Consider the following 18,326-nt stretch of genomic DNA (forward strand, 5'->3'; position numbering starts at 1 on the left):
CGTGACAATTTTGTGATTATGAATGTTCAGATTGTAGATCTAATCCAAGGGTTGAGAATTGGTCTTACGGTTTTCACGAAAAACCTTTGGTTTCACATGATCCCAAGTATATATATGTATAAAATCAATAAATTAAAGGTTTAACATTATGTTGGATGTGAACATAAAATAAGACAAGGAAATTATAATGAAAAATTAGTGTAGGTTTAATTATAAATTTGGAATATCTTTTATCTAATAACATACATAGAATCTTTGACATAATTTCAAAAAAACATTTTCAAGAAAGGGACTACTATTTTGATATCGTTAATGCAATAAGCTCGAACAATGGATTTTCAAACAAGAAGAGCCGAAATTTCTCCAATTTCAAAAACATGTGTGTGGCATTAATTCAATTCTATTCCATATTGGCTGAGTACCTTATAAATGAACATATATGTTATGTCGAAACTTTCGAAAATAGCCATTGAACTGTGAAAATATGGAAGTACGTGAAACTCTTGTTTTATTGTGGTAAAACGCAATATAGAGTGTGCATGCATAAACGTATTTTATACGGATTCCTTTTACCAAATATTTATAGGAATATTATATATGTAAAAATAGAAAGATTAAAATACATAATAATCCGAAATAAAGCATATTTTTGTGAAAATAAACGTAGTAGTTAGATATGATTAGATCAACAAGTGTTTGACATTCAAATTAATTAATTTTCGTTGGAGGTTAAGTCTTATGAGAACAATTAAATTCAAATAATATGTATATATGCCAAATAATTGTGTTGTGTGGAGATATTTTTTCATTTTTGATATTGTAATTAGTACATATCAATTAAGATAGTTTTTGCTGTAACAATGTATGTTGGCGTTAAAATGGCATGTTGATTTTATGTACTAATTATATATATATATATATATATATATATATATATAGGGGCATGTTCAAATGAAAACCGTGTATTTCTAAGAAACCTGTAAACCAATTTCGACCAATAGGAAAATTCTTTTTTTTTTCTAATTATATTCAATCAATAAAGGTATTTCGGTCATTTACAATATTTTCTATTAAATATGGAAGTTATTAATAAATCTTAATTAAGGAAACGTAATAAAGAAAATTGTATAAATGATAACATTTAAATATTTAATTATATTAAAATATTAAAAATTTGGATTTCATATATTGTCATGAATTATAATCAGGAAACATGTCTTGATGAAACAATTGAATTATAGAATGAAATCATCAAAACGTAGATGAACAAAAAAAATCCACAAAATGAAACAGGTTTCATGAACGTGAAACCGGTTCATGTTGCAAAGAAATTAGGTGAATCCAAACATTTTTATGGTGAACTCGTTGCATTGATGGTGTAGTTAACCCTTTTTTTTATGAGAAGCAAAATGAAACGGTGCTTTTTGAAAAAAATTATGAAAAGAAAAATAAAACAGGTTTCATRAACGTGAAACCGGTTCATGTTGCAAATAAATTAGGTGAATCAAAACATTTTTATGGTGAAACCGTTGCATTAATGGTGTAGTTGATCCATTTTGTTGATGAAAAGGAAAATGAAACYGGTGCATTTTGAAAATAAATTATGAAAAGGAAAATGAAACAGGTTTCATGAACGTGAAACCGGGTCTTGTTGCAAATAAAATATGTGAACCGAAACATTTTCATGGTGAAATCAATTTCGTTCATATAATGTAATTCAAAATTTAAAACGATTCACTCCATATATTTGAATATGGTGTGTTATATTTATATTTTTTTGATGTTTTATTGATGGATGTGATTTAAAGTTAAAAATAATATATTGTTTTAAAAAATGAAAATAGTGTCATTAATATCGAGAATGATGTTACAAAATGTTAAATTTTATTTACCATTTTTGCCCTTACTGTTGAAATAAAATAAATTTTTAATTTTTTTTTAATTTCCTAAAATAAAATAAAGTAATCTTGGTCATTGATCAAGAAAATGGATGGATGAGATTGATTTACACGGTTTACACAAATGGGGCAGGATTTTATTTCATTAATGTTAGAGAAATACATGAAACAGTTTCATTAATGTTAGAGAAATACATGAAACAGTTTCATTAATGTTAGAGAAATACATGAAACAGTTTCATTAAGTATTATATGAAACAATTTCACAACCATATATGAAACAACTTCATCAAAAAAAGTATTATATGAAACAATTTCACAAGATTAAACAATTTCATGAAAAAATTTCATAAGATTAAACAATGAAATCGATAGATGAAGGTGGTTTGCACGGTTTACACAAATGAAGGCGGTTTTCATATGATCACTCCTATATATATATATATATATATATATATATATATATATCCATCTATATAGATAAAAAATTGATAATTGAGAAATTCAATCGACCCATTATTAATTATTTATTATACTTTAATTTAAGTAAACTTATTTTTTATATCATTTTGTTATGAAGCAAATTAATTTAAAAAAACTATACGACTAATATATATATATATATATATATATATATCTCGTGAGACTAGCCTGTTTTTTGTAAGATTCGTAAGACCATTTTTTTATACACTTGAAACTTTACAGCAAAACACTGTGAAGGTAACCTTCACAATGTTTTTGCTGTAAARGTTCGGATTTTTTTTTACCTTCATAGTGTTTTGTTGTGAAGTTTCAAGTATAAAAACATGTATTCACGAAAACAGTATGGTTTCATGTAAACTCAACCCTATAATATATATATATATATATATATATATATATTGTATGGTTCATTTACTACCCATATATTTAGTGTTAACTATGTGAACCAATTATGATCTTTAATGTATTCAATTTACGGACTAAAACATCAATGACATTTTTGTAATAATAGTAAAATATATATATATATATATATATATATATATATATATATATATATATATATGGTTAACAAAGTTGAGGGATGAAAACCATTAAAAATGACAAACGTTGAGGATCAAAATTAAACTTTATTCTTAATATTATAAAATTTGGGGAAACAAGAGGTACACTCAAATCATAAGAGTTAAATCATTCACATATCCGCAATTCATTTATGATTTCAATTATATCACATCAGCTTTTGCAATTATCATTTATATACATGAAATCCTACACCTTCAAAAATAACCTTATTACAACATTCATTAACTACTTTATAAATTATAATATACATTATAATTAATTTTTAGTAAATAAATACATGATATATATTTCTTTATTTTTTTAATATTAATTAAAATATAGATACTAATTTCAAATAAACGATTAATATATGATGAAATAATATAATATAATCATTTATTTTGTAATTCATTTGCAACACCCCCAAATTTGGATTGAACGACTAAATTAAAATTTTCGGTAACAAACCAAATAAGGAATAAACCCCTTCCTATAAATCAGTACTTAAACTATTTCGAATAGCAAAACTAGATTCAACATCAAAAATTATTAAACCAAGTCTTATATTAAGAGTATGTCAAGATCAGGTGTTACTAAAACTCAATAACAGTCGCTACCTCTAACTGCGGAATACTTTATTAAATAACTAGATCATTCTCGTGCATTTAACTAGCACTCACCACATCATAGTGTCGCTAGTACCATTTCCCAAGGACCTGATGCATATGCTGACAAAGAATAAGGTTAGCTTAACACCTAGTGAGCTCAAACAGTTTTCATTATAAGAATACAACGGTAAATTGAAAGACTGCTTATTAAATATAATTTTCCCAAATGAAATGTCTTTAAGGTAAAATAACATTTTTCTGAATATTTTAATCATGGATAAGAGACTCTATTATTCAGAATGCCCCGAAAATGGCAAATAAGGTTCAAACCGGAAATTCTAAATATTAGAAGAATACTCCATACTTGAAAACAACACTAAAAAAACAAAGATAACACTATAGTCGAAAATAACACCAGTTGGTGACTGGAGAGACCCATATCCATCAATTGTGATGAACACATAAGTAAACCACAATCAGTGTTATATGAGCATCTCTTTGAATAATTAATCATTGACATCAACAAAATCCAGTCTATAGTCAAATGAGATAATAACCATTGACATCAACCAAATCAAGTCTATAGTCAAGTAAAATTAATAAGCTCGTTCAATGCCAATTTCCAAGCTACAGTAAAGGATAAATAGGAAATTACATAATAATCATAATGCTTATTTCAAATTTACAAATAAAGAATCTCATTCCTTACATATCCCATAAAACCGACTCATATGCTTATGGATCAAATATATTACAGTTTAAAATTACACAATATTAATTGAACGACTAGCGCACTCAAAATGTGTAATATATCAATTAAATATGTCATAACCACATATAACCCCAAAAGCCTATCATAGAGCAAATTAAACCGGACAATTGTCCCAAGACTCATTTAAGTCAAACAGAACCAAATGCTCAACAATTCCATTAATTATAAAATAAAAGTCATCAAAAAGAATGAACCATATTTAACTAACGATTATGCAAATGCATGCAACAAATAAATGATTAGCTAAAAACTCATTATTGGCTTAGACAAACCATTTTCCAAATTAAAACATATTATGTTATCTCCAAAATATCTCATAACACAATCACATGCATCTCCCAATAGTTTATAAAACCAAATACATCAAAATGCATTAATATCAAATAATCTCTACTTGTACAATAGATCACCAAAGGTATACGTTCTTGAGATTTATTAATCAAAATATCTAAAAACCCAAATACAAGTGTTATACAAGAATAGTTGACCCAAATTTACCAAATATGGATACTTCATCAAATACTCAACGCATGATAGATATCAAGTAAAACACATTAATATTTCAAAATACTTATTTTGGCATGTACATAGTTTTCACAAAACAACTTAAACACATCTTGTTACGTCAGGTTAAACCTAGGTCCCAAACCTGTTTCTAGTTTCCAAAAGATGAAGATCTGAAATCCTCAAACAAATCCCACCAAGGAAATTTCTCTAAACCTGTTATCCAAGCTAAAGAAGCACCAAACATTAACTCTAGTTTCAAATTCACTAAAAACCAAATATAGATCTTATAATACTTAAAAAGTCTTACCTTTTCAATCTTGCAAGATCTAGGTTCAATCCCTTGCAATATCCAAGTTGGATCTCCTCCAAAAGCTCCAAAAGTATTACAAACAACTCTCAAAGATCGCCCAAAATGAGAGAGGATTAAAGTGGGTGAAGAATGGACAAATCCTAGCTTAAAAATGGGGTTTAAAACTTGATCTAGGCGTTCATGCAACCTTAGTTGTGTGGTAAGTCGCCCACGTCCAAAAACCCGTTTTGCTGAAACAGAGAGTTGCATGGCTTTTGTCGTGGCCTAGAAGCGGGATTTTCTGCTTCGTTCTCGATGTCACTTTTCTCTACTAGAACTTGCCCGTTGCCCATACCATAAACTCTTATGACTCAAAGCACTCCACTCAAGATATGACCTCCAAGGACTTGTCGTAATACATCAATCTTAAAGATATCTCACAAACTATGGGTCTTACATCATTGTTTTAACTTAATATATATTTTATAATTCATTGTAATTTTAGGTAATTATAAAATATAATGTTTAAATTAATTTAACTATATTGTATTTATATTTTGTTAAAAAAATAATATGTATACGTAAAATACTTTTTAAACTTGATTAATTAATTTAATTAAAAAAATAAATTGACATTGATTTATTTACAGAATATATTGTTTTATAAAAAATTAATTTACTTAAACAATTTAATTATTAAACAAAAATTACTTGAATCTATTTATTAAAAAAAAGGTAATATGACTTGCAATTGATCTTTCACTTGTTATAAAAATATATTCAAACATTTTTATAAAATCATAATTAATATAAAATCCCTTTGAGATTTAATTATAACAAAAGCATATCATATCTTGAGGTTGACAAGTCTTTTAACAAACAAGGATCCATTACTTCATAAGAACGTATATAAAACATAGTATCAATAAACGAAGAAAAAATAATTTGCCGATACTCGTCTAAAAACACAACCATTTCGAATTCAATCTTGTTGTCATGATCTAGGATCCTAAGGATCGTTTGGTTCACGGAATTCGAAGGAATTTGATGAAATTGAAATGGTAAATTTATTTGATCAAATTTCAATTCATTTGTTTGGTTTATTTCTTGAAATGGATGGAATCCTTCAAATTCCATTGCATTCCACAAATTAATAAATTTATCATTCCTTGGCATAATGGAAGAAATTGAATTCCATCACCACCCACCATGACCATGTTACTATTGTTCGTCATGCCTTACCTCTAAACCCGACCACCATCCCACCACTGTTGTTGTCACAGCTACCACCCCGCCACCCATCCCCACCGCCCCGCATTGCCGCCCCACCCCCCAACAGCCCCCACCTATGAAGCAGGGGTGGGGCAGGAGTGGTGGGGGCGAGGTTGGGGTGGTGGAGCAGGGTCTGGGTAGGGGTAGGGCAGGGTGATAACTGCGGCGACGACAATAGTGACATGGTGGTTGGTAAAGTGTGGGCGGGGCGATGAGTGCGATAGTCCAAACAAAGACGATCGTTCAAATTCTTTTGAGAAATTTCATTCCAATTCCTACCAACCAAACATGTGGTCAAATTCCATCAAATTTCATTTCAATTCCTTCAAAGTCAAATTCTTTTTATAGATTCCAATTCCATCAAATTTCATTATGTGAACCAATCACCCCCTTAGGGTTTGTTTACAGAAATTGAAATCACATTTGGTTTAAAGGAAAGTCCATAATTAAAATTCACCTAAGAGAATCTCTTCTCTCCTTGCTTGCAAGCTGTAGAATTTTAACCCTATGTGAGATGAAACTTTTTCAATTCATGAGAGAAAGTGTTTTAGTAGCGATTTCCCGGGATTTCAATAAAACCTCATGAATATTGGATTTATAAATTCATGGGGTAGTTAGTATTACATGTGATTTCATAGGATTTATTTATAATAATGTTTTAGGATATGTTGAAAAAGTTCATTTTGTAATAATCAATTAATAAAAAGTAATTTAAGTGTTCCTATAATTTGTAATAACTAGCTCTCGCGGCTTCGGTGTATTTTGTTTGGTAGGAACATAATAGAAGATTGTTTATTGTTCATAACCCAGCGGCTATGCAGCTTGTGAAAGAGATAAAGTGTAAAATATTTATGCATGCAGCTTGGAGGCAGAATAAGAACGAGAAGACCTGTATTACGAATGGGTCGTGATCCTTTATTTGGTGGGTTTTGGTGGTTTGAAGCATAACATTTAATAACTCTCTACGAGGTGATAAATGTACAAAAAGTAGAGTTTTAATGTGTTTTCAAAAATATAACTGAGCATATTTATAGATATAGAATTAATTTCTTGTTTTTGATTGTCTTATTATAAGAATAAAAAGATGTGTAATTTATTGCTTGTGAAAATAAAAATATAATTTATAGATAACATATGTCAATTTGGTATATTATTATAAGGTGTAATAATATTACCTTCTATAATGAAAAATCCAATAAAATTGTGACATGGAATTTGGTTATAGTAGGAAATTATCAAATTATGTTTTAGTTTAAAAAGATGATAAATTATCATTTTTTTTCTTCTATGAATATCTCGAGTTCTAAAAAACGTAATAGAAGATAAATAATTAATTGTTTACAAAAACAATCTGCAGTCTTCAAAATGAAAATAACAAAATTGCCAATCTAAGATATCTAGATCGACTTCAAAATCCATATTTTGTGGAAAATTGAGAAAGTAATTCAAAATGAAAACATATCATTCCACGTTTTGTGTATCTCTAATCTCATGGAGATATTGGGGTATCTAACTGGTTTTCTCGAAACTTCAGAGATGAAGAAAAAATACACCAGCAGCTGATGTTTTTTTTTTTAAGTATATAATAATTACATACGGCAAATAGAACAAATAAACTCACACACCCTCCTCATCTATGATGAGGTTTGAACCCTTGACCTCCTAGAAGGCCAAGAACTCACATACCGCTAGGCCAAAGGCCCTTTGGTACCAGCAACTGATGTTGCCATAGACTTTTTATGTTCCTCCTTATATGGTTTCTCTAATTTCCTTTCGTTTGCTTCTAATCGCAGACAACATAGTATATAGAGAGAGATCGAGAAAACAGAAGTAAAAAAACCCATAATTATTGCTTCATATCTTTTCATAGATGCATAGAAAGATAGAGAGAGGCATACTGCCAGCTATAATGTCAATCCATAATTTCTTACCAGGATCGAGAGATGGAGAAGAGCAAAAAAGTCTATGATAGAGAAATGTAGAAGAAAAGGAATTGTAATGGCAGAAGATGAAGAGTAAAGAAGTTTATGGTAGAGAGATGTAGAAGAGAATGAATTGTAACGGTAGAAGATGAAGAGTAAAAGCTTTAGATTAAATATAAAAACCTAAAATAAAAGAGAAAAATTGAGGAAAAAAGGAAGGCATGAATACTGATATGAGAAGACGCCATATCAACATTACATCTTTTTGCTTTATAGATACATATAGATAATTTGTTCTTATAAATTATTTATAGAAATCAGAATTCAATTCTAATTTCAAATCCTACAAACCCAGACACGTCAAAGATTTCAAATACTTTAAAAACAGTCTGTCAAACCAAACAGGCTCTTAATAATTTTAACTCTCGAGACATACTTGGATGGGTAATATTTATATCTTCCAATTTAATAAATTAGAATTTGGATAGGACCCATTTAAAAGAAAGCCACATCCCTAAAGTTTGATGGATGGCATTCCCAAAGGGTATATGGTCAAAAAGAGTGGTGGAGACCAATGTCCTTTTTTTAGGTATTGGGATGGGAGGCATCTTGTCTCTTTTTCATTCACATGCTTTGACAACTTGTAAATTTTCGCTAAACAGAAAAATGACGATAAAAAGAAACATCGGTTTTTAGTTCAAGCGGAAAGAAAATCGATATTATGCTCTATGATCACACGCAACGGTAGTTGTCAAGAAACAAAAAAAGAATATAGAGTATCCAAGGCATACTTCTGTTATAACTAATAAACATATGAAAAATAAATAACTGTATATCCCCACACAGTGGCAAGGTCTAAGGGTAGAATGTATGCAAACTTTGCCTCTGCTCAAAAGGATACAGATTAAAAAAAAAAAATAGCAGAAGGTGTGTGCAAACAAGCATTAGTTAACAAGTTGTAGAAACTCTACAACTTTTATATGCATACTTGCTACCTGACCTTTTGGCCATTTTGAACTTTGGTCTACCACTACAAAGGAAAGAAACTTGTTACTTTACCCCTAACAAACAACTACAAGTTTGGCCTAAAGTAATCTATAACAACTTACRTTTTGACCAATTAAATTTGTCGTAAACGACATGATAACCAACACCGAAAAAGGTTGGGGGCGTTTGGTTCCGGTAGAGGAATGAAAATAGGAATGAATTTGCATCCTCATTAATTACCTCGCCTTAGTTTTTTGAAAGAAAGGGTCGATGCATCATTTACAACATATTTTCATTGATCTGTTTCACAATATCAGCTTGATGACATGATACAACTGAATGCAATCTTTTACCSCAAAGGAGTAAAAAATTATTAGAAATATGAAAGTAAACATTCAAATGTAAGTAAATTGGCTCTTTTTCAAGGTGAATTCATTACTCAAAAGTCAACTATAACATTCTTTGCTACTCCTATCCAATTTAGGGGAGGAAGTTTGCACATACAAATATGGGGTTAACACTAAAAGGAAATAGATAAGAAAGAATAGAATTGAACTCACAAGAATAAACAATGTGGGAAAGTGGCAGACTACCGCTACCACCCGAGTGCCGATCATTCACCTAGTTTGCAACCCCGGATGTATGGATGGTCAAACTTGATGTATTTGACCCAATACGAACGGTACCTAGTCATAGCCAACTCGAGCCATGGTTTCATGTTACCATTGTAGTGAATGACGGCTGCGTTCTCGATATCGCTCTTATCAATGCTAGGATTATAGCCGAGACCAAGAACATGCCAAGATTTGTCAAGTGGATGTGTAAGCCCATAAAATGTCATTAACCCTGGAGGCAAAGTCCCAAGCTTCCATAGAACCCTGTCTTCATTCTGATATCAACACAAGTGATAAYGAGCCCCATTAGCAAAATGAATGATGAACCCAACCAAAAACAAAAGCATTAGTTCAACGGGGCAGGAATTTTGAGAACTATTCATGATGAATATCATGATATATATTCATAATGAATATCATGAATAATGAAAATGCATGATATTTATGCTGAATAATGTTTTATGAATAATTTATAAATAGTTGACTCTTAAAAAAATTCGGTTCCTAAATGAAACTTTCCCTGGTTCAATAAATGGATAGATTGCAAAGAAGAAAACGTACCATATTTTGCCACTTATGGTAAATGCCGGTTATATCCCGCTTTTTCCACTGCTTGAGATCAAACACGTTCATTCCGTATGCCCAACCACATGCGTTTGGGTCAAAGTTTCGTGCAATATGGGGATTTGAGAAATTTAAATACTTGTCGAAACGGTGGAAGCTTTCGCCACAAGTTTCAACAGCACCATTAACTTTCCCACGAAGATCAACTTTCCATAACCCCGTCAAATCTTTCTGGACAACAATGTCGTCRTCAAGAAACAGGATTTTGTTTAATTTGGGATAAACCTGTGGAAGATAAAACCTAAGGTGATTTAGCATAGAAAGATACTTTGGATTCCTATATTTCAGATTGGAAGATCCAGCCGAGAGGGTTGTGTGATGATCGGCTTTGAAGTAAAACTCCTTCATTGCCGCAGACTCTAGTTGTCGAAGAACTGGGCAGTAGGATGAATTCAGCCACTTAAATTCGTCAACGTTTTCTACATGGATCGTGGCTTTACCAGGAGGGTTCAGTAGAAACCACATATTCATCGCTCCAAAGTTTAATTTATCAGAAACAAGATGGAAAACATGTTTCTCTGGTTCCTGTATTTCCAGCCAGGTAAACATAATTAGTCCATACAAACAACTGCTAAATTGTCAAATTGCTTCTTTATTTTGAAGAATTTGTTGMAAACGAATCATCCAACAGAGGTATCCCTTCGCATGCTTAGTTCAGTTTGAGATAATCATCAACTTACCTTCAAGCTTCAGGGAAGTTATGATGACAAAATATTGAAAGCATTGATGTTCGTCCACAAGATTCATCTATTCTGACATTATTTTAGGGTATTTTAAACATTTTGACTAACATCAACACTTTCTTTACGAGTAAYTGCCTTTTTGAACTATCATTCTTGACATTACGTAGCATCATGATGTTTCACAAAGTAGATCTTAACCTCACCTCCTTGGTGGTCAAGGGTCAATGGCCCAGCAGCACCTGGGCTACCCTTAGATCCCAACCTCCATGAAGGTGAAGGGTTCGAGTGTGTGTGAGTTTTGCCATATATAAATATTATATACTTCAAAAAAGAACTAATGAGACTATATAGGTTTTACCTTAGCATTCATGATCGTAGAGTTGACGACAACCGATGCAGCCAATACGTTATCGGAGAAGAGAGCATAGTGATATAGACTTGGATTCTCAAGGTTCTCACTCCTAGGGAACTTTCTCTTCTCTAGTGGAAGAAGGTAATATTCTATTGTTAGGCGCATTGATAAGCAATGAATTCCATTTGGAATCGTTTTTGCCGCTAACTGGCTTAGAAACGTGCTCTGCTTTTTCAAGCTACGAACTTGCTCATCTGCTGATTGAAGCATAGCTCTCAGCTTCCCTGTAACCAACTTGCAGTCGTAAAGTTGATCTCTAGCCTTTGACAGCAACTGGCCCATGGCTTTGATTTTCTCCGCGGCACTAAAGTCAAATGTGAAGAAAGACACAAAGTCAAGATAAAGAAAAACTTAGACTTGCACAAAAGCATAGAGATGGGTAAAAGACCAGACTTTTCGGTCCAGACCACACCACGATGTCATCAGGCCGAACCAAACCAAACCAAACGTTGGTTCTTAATCGGTCCAAATAATTTTAGGCGGACCGGTCTTTTTAAAGACCAGATAAATATTGGATAGGATTAAAAARTGGGACCAGACCGTCTGTTCTTRCCCTGCCGGACTCGGGCTTTTTTAGGACTGCTTTGACCAGACCAGATTTTTTATAACCGGTCTGTGCCCATCTCTACAAAAACATACATACACACTACCTGCGATTGAGATCAGTATCTGTTGTTGCATCTCCTAAAGCGCGTTGACTTTCTTTAATTCGGTTCTGTAATTCATGAGCCATGTTTGTCTTGTTCTTCATCGTTGCTATGCTCAAATATACCCTAGCCATGATGATTTGATCTCTCATCAATCGAACGGTAGAGTCTACGTTCTCATTATCAGTCTCTTTCCTCCATATACTGTACTTCCCCAGAACAGCAGAATCAACCGATTTGGACCGTTCAATGGCTGCATTTTCAAGCATCAAATTTACATTGTCTTCTTGTTTCATTAGATCAGCTGCCCGCTTTTCACGTCTTTTTTCTCTCAGATGCTACATGTAAGATAAACAGAGTAAGTTTAATCATTTAAACTTTTGAAGGTACGCTTATCAAAGGGAAGAAGTCTAAGAAGTGTGTTTATTAATTAAACCAAACCAAATGGACCCAGTAATTTCACTCAAAGTAGGGTCTAAGGGGGTGAGATTATGCAGAMTAGACCTCTACCCCCAAAGAGTAGAGCTGTTGTTTCCGTGAATATTAACTGGAAAGTTCAAAGTTACCCTTCTTGCTAGATTTGTGGGTGTATCAACATATTGAGAATGATCAGCTGCATTGAGAATAATATGCACGTAATTTAGATTCATATATGCATGAACGTCTTATGGAAACATCAGTCAAAAGAACATCATTACCGTCCAAAGAATTGTCCTGTTTGCCTTTTGGGGTCTCTTGATTSTTATTTGCAGCAATCTGCTTCATTAACGTGTCGGTGTGTAGATCAAATCAAAAATGAGAACAAGAAACAAATGAACCATGTGAAGGTAAAATYGATGTCATACAAACCTCAGCAGAACCTGAATCAATATCAATCGCATTTTCTCGCCCGGAAAACTTCCAAGAAGCCGAATAGTTGCTTTTCCGAAAAGAATCAAGACTCAAAGGCCCCAGGTCGTCAGTGTTCGTCTTAATGACATCAATAACCTAAAACATAAAACAAACAATATAAAACCATTAAAACCAAAAGTAGCGAAAGAATAATGGTTTAAAGAACAGAAGATTCAGTAACATGCCTCCTTTGAGAAAAGAAACTTGACGTGTTGCAAAGCAAGCCTTGTTCTCCAATCTACATCCTGCATCTCTCGATGAATGTCAGCATCATACCATTTGACAGATATATGATATAAATGTACAGAAGCTTACCTGTTCACTAACACTACTCAAAGWATCATTTTGATCTGCATAAAACGAAATAAGAAATAAGAAAAAATAAGTATATGTTAAAAAGATATAAATCAAAGGGATAAACTTTCATTTTTATCCAAATACCAACAACAAATGGTTAAGCATTTGATGATTCAAGTATGCGATTAACTCTTGTCCATGTTTCAAAAAGAAGAAACTGCAGCAAGTTTAGTGACACCTCATGGAACTCAAGGGTAATAATTATGAATTAGAAGCACTTGACTCATGTTGCATGTGTATTAGAACATCTACCSACTTGCAAACTCATTGTAAGATTAATAGTCTTCTCAAACGTTCATAAGGACCTATTCGTTTTCCACCAATGACCTACGATCTCTACTTTGTAGGTCCCATCTCGATTCTCCTCGCATCAAATAAACAGGAATCATCCTGACTTTTTCATTTCCCTTCATATATATATGTGTGTGTGTGTGTTACTTTGAAAGGAAATTATTGAACAAACAGTAACGAATGACACATAAGACATCCCATAAACTAGTTTACCAATAAACTAGCTAGACCAATGAGTGTTTTCGAAAATGATTGCATCTCGAACCTACACTTTTGCCAATAATCGATCTTTTTCATAGTTTAACAACTTAATTCAGTCTGTTAACTGACAATTCAATCTTGAATAAGCCGCATAGAATGTAACTACTACACTTTAGAGAATCGTGAACATCATTAAATATCCATTGCCAGAACCAAAAGCAACCATAGAATCAGGTTGCAATCTTTGTTCATCAGAAAACAATCTTGATTAGGTATCCAATTCTTTGGGCTTTGAAAGAATCCATTAAACCAAAACTAAGGCAATTGTATAAATAAAGAGATAACATRCCACCTTCATTACGCTTACACCTGAAGATAAACCAAGTCAACAAGACAATCATTCAACTCAATAAAGCTCAAATTAGTAAAATGGCAATTGGCAAGAACCCTAGCCATATATCTCAAAGATCAYACTATCCACATAGAAGTCAGTGAATTGGAAAAGATTACTAACCGAWTGAATCAGTCGAATAAATCCCACGCCCAATGAAGAACATCGTGGGAGCAAGAACTAAAATTAACACAAGAGTGCCAATTGGAAAACGAGATCCACCACCGCCTCTGTTTCTATGGACGCCCAAACTTGATACCCCCCTCTTGATCGCCATCTTCAATCAATCAAKMAAGAAAGAAAAAACATCAATAACAAAGGAAAAACCCCAAAAACTTGGCACCATTTTTCGGGTGTCTATGCATGATCAAACACAAAGATAAAGACATCTTACTGGATTCCGGGGAGGAAGAGAGATCACGTTGTTGAACTTGCTACTTTTAGAACAACAATATCATTTTACTTCTGAACAAAAAGATCAGTAAAGTGAGAATTTGCAGGCCCTAGGGCTATGAATGCACTGTTATTGGTGTCCTAGGGAGGGGGCCCAAGAGCAAAGATCTGCAATGGCGGACTAGGGTTTTGTGAAATCAAATCCAAATAAAGATTTTCAACAAATTTTGAACGATTTCTGACTGTGATTCGTACCAATTTCCTGTTAATCTTCCACATCACAACGACRCCATTTATGCCAGGGCTTTGTTCAAGATTTTCAGATATTTCCATTAACACCCCCTTAATTTCACACTTGTCCATTTTACACCATATAATTTACTTGCAACGTTGATTGGGTAAAACTGACAATTACACCCATTCGTCTAGAGTAATTATTAGCTGTAAATTATTATTTATTAAGTATTTTATAAAATGTATATTTAATGTAAATTTTTAAACAAGAATCAACCATAAATACAAAAATAAATTACGTAAATGCAAAGGGTTGGGAAGATGATTCACAAAATATGCTAGAGTCGCTATGAATATGTAATGCCCGTATTTCTTCGAGTCATCATATTTTTAAAATTCGAGAATTATTGTTGCATCCGACATTTAATTTTGGGAAATTWATGTTTGGTTGCAAATATTTAGTCTTGGTTTGTCTCGAGTCGAATCAAGATCGAAAGTTGATGAAAAATGGAGTTTTTGGAAGTCTAGGCGGCTCAAGCCACGGGAAAAGACGCCCAAGCTACTGGATGGGTAGCATGGGTTGTGTTGGTCGATCAAAAGAAAACAGAGGTTGGGACCACCTATTGGGCGACCTAAACCGTATGGGGAAAAGTCGCCTGCGTGCTGAGGTGTGAGTCGTACGCAGCGTGGGAAGAAGGATCCGGCGACCTTTGGTCGCATGAAGCTAGGCACCCAAGCACGCACTATCTCAGGATGGCATGGGAAAGGAGACCATGGCATGAGTTCAAGGGCACGACACGGGAAAAGAACCGGGCGACTTGGGGTTGGCGACTTAAGCCACCTGGCATGGTCGTGTCGCGTGCCCAGTGCCTTAGGCATGGCTCCAGGGCCCACCCCTTAGCCATTTTTTCTCATTTCCTCACTTCCCTTATCCTTCCCTCTTTCTCCTCTTAACTTTTGAAGATACTTGGAACCCTATATCCAAGTTTGCAGCTTTTGGAAGGTGTAGCTTGAAGATTTGAGGTTTCAAGAAAATGGAAGGTAGGGTTTAAATTTCACTCTYATAATCTAGGGTTTTGATCTTCTTGCACTCACAACCTCTAATTTCTTCCGTATGGTTCATTTTGGTATTTTGGGAGCTTAGACCGGGAGTTTGGCTTAAGTTCTCAACCCTTTACCAAAAGAAAATCAAGTTTTGGAGTAAAACCCTGATTTAACGTAAATCTAGCAAGTTGAGTTCTAGTTGTTTTGCAAAACTATATACATGTCAAAATACCTCCGCTTTGGATTTTAAATGCATATTGATGGGTTTATTTAATATTAGTTGATTTTGTGCTATTGGGTAGGTTCTGGATCTCAAACTTGAGAAAATGTTTATAATGGATTTATTTGATATTTTTTGAGAAAATGTTTATAATGGAATTATTTGATATTTCGAGACATAAACCTTCAAAGATTGCTCCAAGTGATACTTATTGTGTTAAATGAGACYTCTTGRATGTTTGGWTAATTTGGGAGCAATGTAGTGTTTTAATTCTTGAAAATTTTGATGTTCAGGATTTAACCCAACTTATGAATTTTAATGGTGGCATTTGAGCCCTCTTAGTCATAAAAGCATAAATCTTTATTAAGCGCTTTTGACTATTATACTTCAACAAAGTGATGGTATATGGACTTATCCATGTTATAGGTGTCATGTATGTTCTTTTGACTCATGTGAGTTATATTGACTTTATTTAAATAGTCAAGTATTTTATGGGGAGTTTTGACTTGATTTTTAACTCAAACGAGTTTTATATATTTGGTAGATATTACATGTTTTAGGTGCGTTAGTCATTCAATTGTGGTCATGTAATTTCAAACYGTAATGCATTAGATCCATGGATATAAGAGTTTGTCTTSTTGTTAAGCATGGAGTCTTGATGTCCATACTTAAGTCTAGTGAGTGGTCCCCAAGTCATGAATAAAGTTTTTACGGTCGGTGGTACCCTATTGGGTCAGCTATTAGCCTATGGTGGTACTTGGTTGAGTTATATATGGGGTTTGGTCTTGCGGTGGTGCCCGTTGGAGTCGTATATGGATACCGATGACTTTTATGATGAGACTCATCTAGAGGTTGAGTAGACATTAGGGTCATTGRGGGAATTTTACGGTAATACTCATTTGGAGTCGTATATGGGGATTCATGCTCCRAGGTGAAACTCGAGAACATTGATAAGTGGCTCACTCATTTTCAATGGAATTGTGTMTGTCCCGTCATTGAAAGGTGTTGTTTTCGGGTACTTCATGCCCATGTTTTCAGTGTTTTGAATATATAACTTATTCTATATAATTGTTGTTTTGRAATTTGTTTCGCACRTTTCGGGTGAGTTTGGATATTGGGTATTATCTAAAACGGGTATTTGAATTCGAAACAACGATCTTTATAAAGATGTTCCTTTTTATGACTTGTGTTTTAAAAGATGGGTTGTTAATTTAAGGAAAATGTTCGTTTTAACCGCTTTAACTCATTAAGCACTAAGGTTAACATTTATATCAGGTCTTGATGGGATMTGTGTGTCGTTCAGAGCTTTGTAGAGGTTCCGATAGAATGGCTTTAGAAGYGTCATCCGGTTTTGAAGATGGCAGACGTGATGATTTTTTATATGYTTATAGTTGATTCTGGAGAAAAAGATTGGGACCGTTTTGGGCCCGCCCAGGAGGCCAGGACTGAGCTTCGTATATGGAGAATGGACAAGGTGTTTTTGGTCGTTACCAGGACCTGTTACAATGGAACTGGTTACAAAAGGAAAATCTCATACTTGAATCGATTTGAACCCTATTCGAAACCGTTTTTTTTTAATCATCTCTACACACAATCATTATGTTATTTCCTAGTATATTTTTAGTCTTATAAAAAAATGTAATGAAATAGAGAAACTATGAGAACTGAACTTTTACGGTAAATTTATATAAAATATTTTATTCTGATCACAAAAATTTACCATTTGATACATTTTGTTGTAATAAAAGTTCTTCACCAGATGTTCCTATTGCATCCTTAAATAAAATCATGGCATACTTGCATGCTTCCTAAATATTTATACTATATTATAGAATATTTGATAAAAACTCTTAAAATCATTTTTTATAAATGAAAGTACTATTTTAATGCATGTTACTTAAAATTTAAGATTACAAATAAATTGTGCATAAGTACGGCTTAATAAAGCTCCATGTTTTAATTTGTGTAATTAGCTACAAATAAACATAATCAAATATATGATAAACATCTCATTTTAAATAA

The 18,326-nt window shown here is 32.9% G+C and overlaps 1 protein-coding gene across 2 annotated transcripts; it reads right to left on the bottom strand.

Moving 5' to 3' along the window:
* Positions 1-9,725: 9,725 nt before the first annotated feature.
* LOC112502321 (polygalacturonate 4-alpha-galacturonosyltransferase-like) lies at positions 9,726-15,033 on the bottom strand. 2 transcript variants are annotated; one of them, XM_025106209.1, is made up of 11 exons: positions 14,808-15,033; positions 14,537-14,690; positions 13,489-13,523; positions 13,359-13,418; positions 13,132-13,269; positions 12,981-13,038; positions 12,849-12,895; positions 12,286-12,620; positions 11,582-11,939; positions 10,478-11,065; positions 9,726-10,191 (listed from the first exon to the last, which is right to left on the bottom strand). In XM_025106209.1, the coding sequence occupies exons 2-11, from the start codon at positions 14,688-14,690 to the stop codon at positions 9,916-9,918; spliced, it is 2,049 nt and encodes a 682-aa protein (XP_024961977.1). In that variant the 5' UTR covers positions 14,808-15,033; the 3' UTR covers positions 9,726-9,915. The 2 variants fall into 2 exon arrangements, with proteins under 2 accessions (XP_024961977.1, XP_024961976.1); XM_025106208.1 differs by lacking the exons at positions 12,849-12,895; positions 13,359-13,418; positions 13,489-13,523; positions 14,537-14,690; positions 14,808-15,033 and having other exon boundaries at positions 13,132-13,254.
* Between the last annotated feature and the right edge of the window lie 3,293 nt (positions 15,034-18,326).

This window comes from Cynara cardunculus, unplaced genomic scaffold, assembly GCF_001531365.2.
Source record: "Cynara cardunculus var. scolymus isolate 2C unplaced genomic scaffold, CcrdV1 Un_Scaffold_1253, whole genome shotgun sequence".
Lineage (NCBI taxonomy): Eukaryota > Viridiplantae > Streptophyta > Magnoliopsida > Asterales > Asteraceae > Cynara > Cynara cardunculus.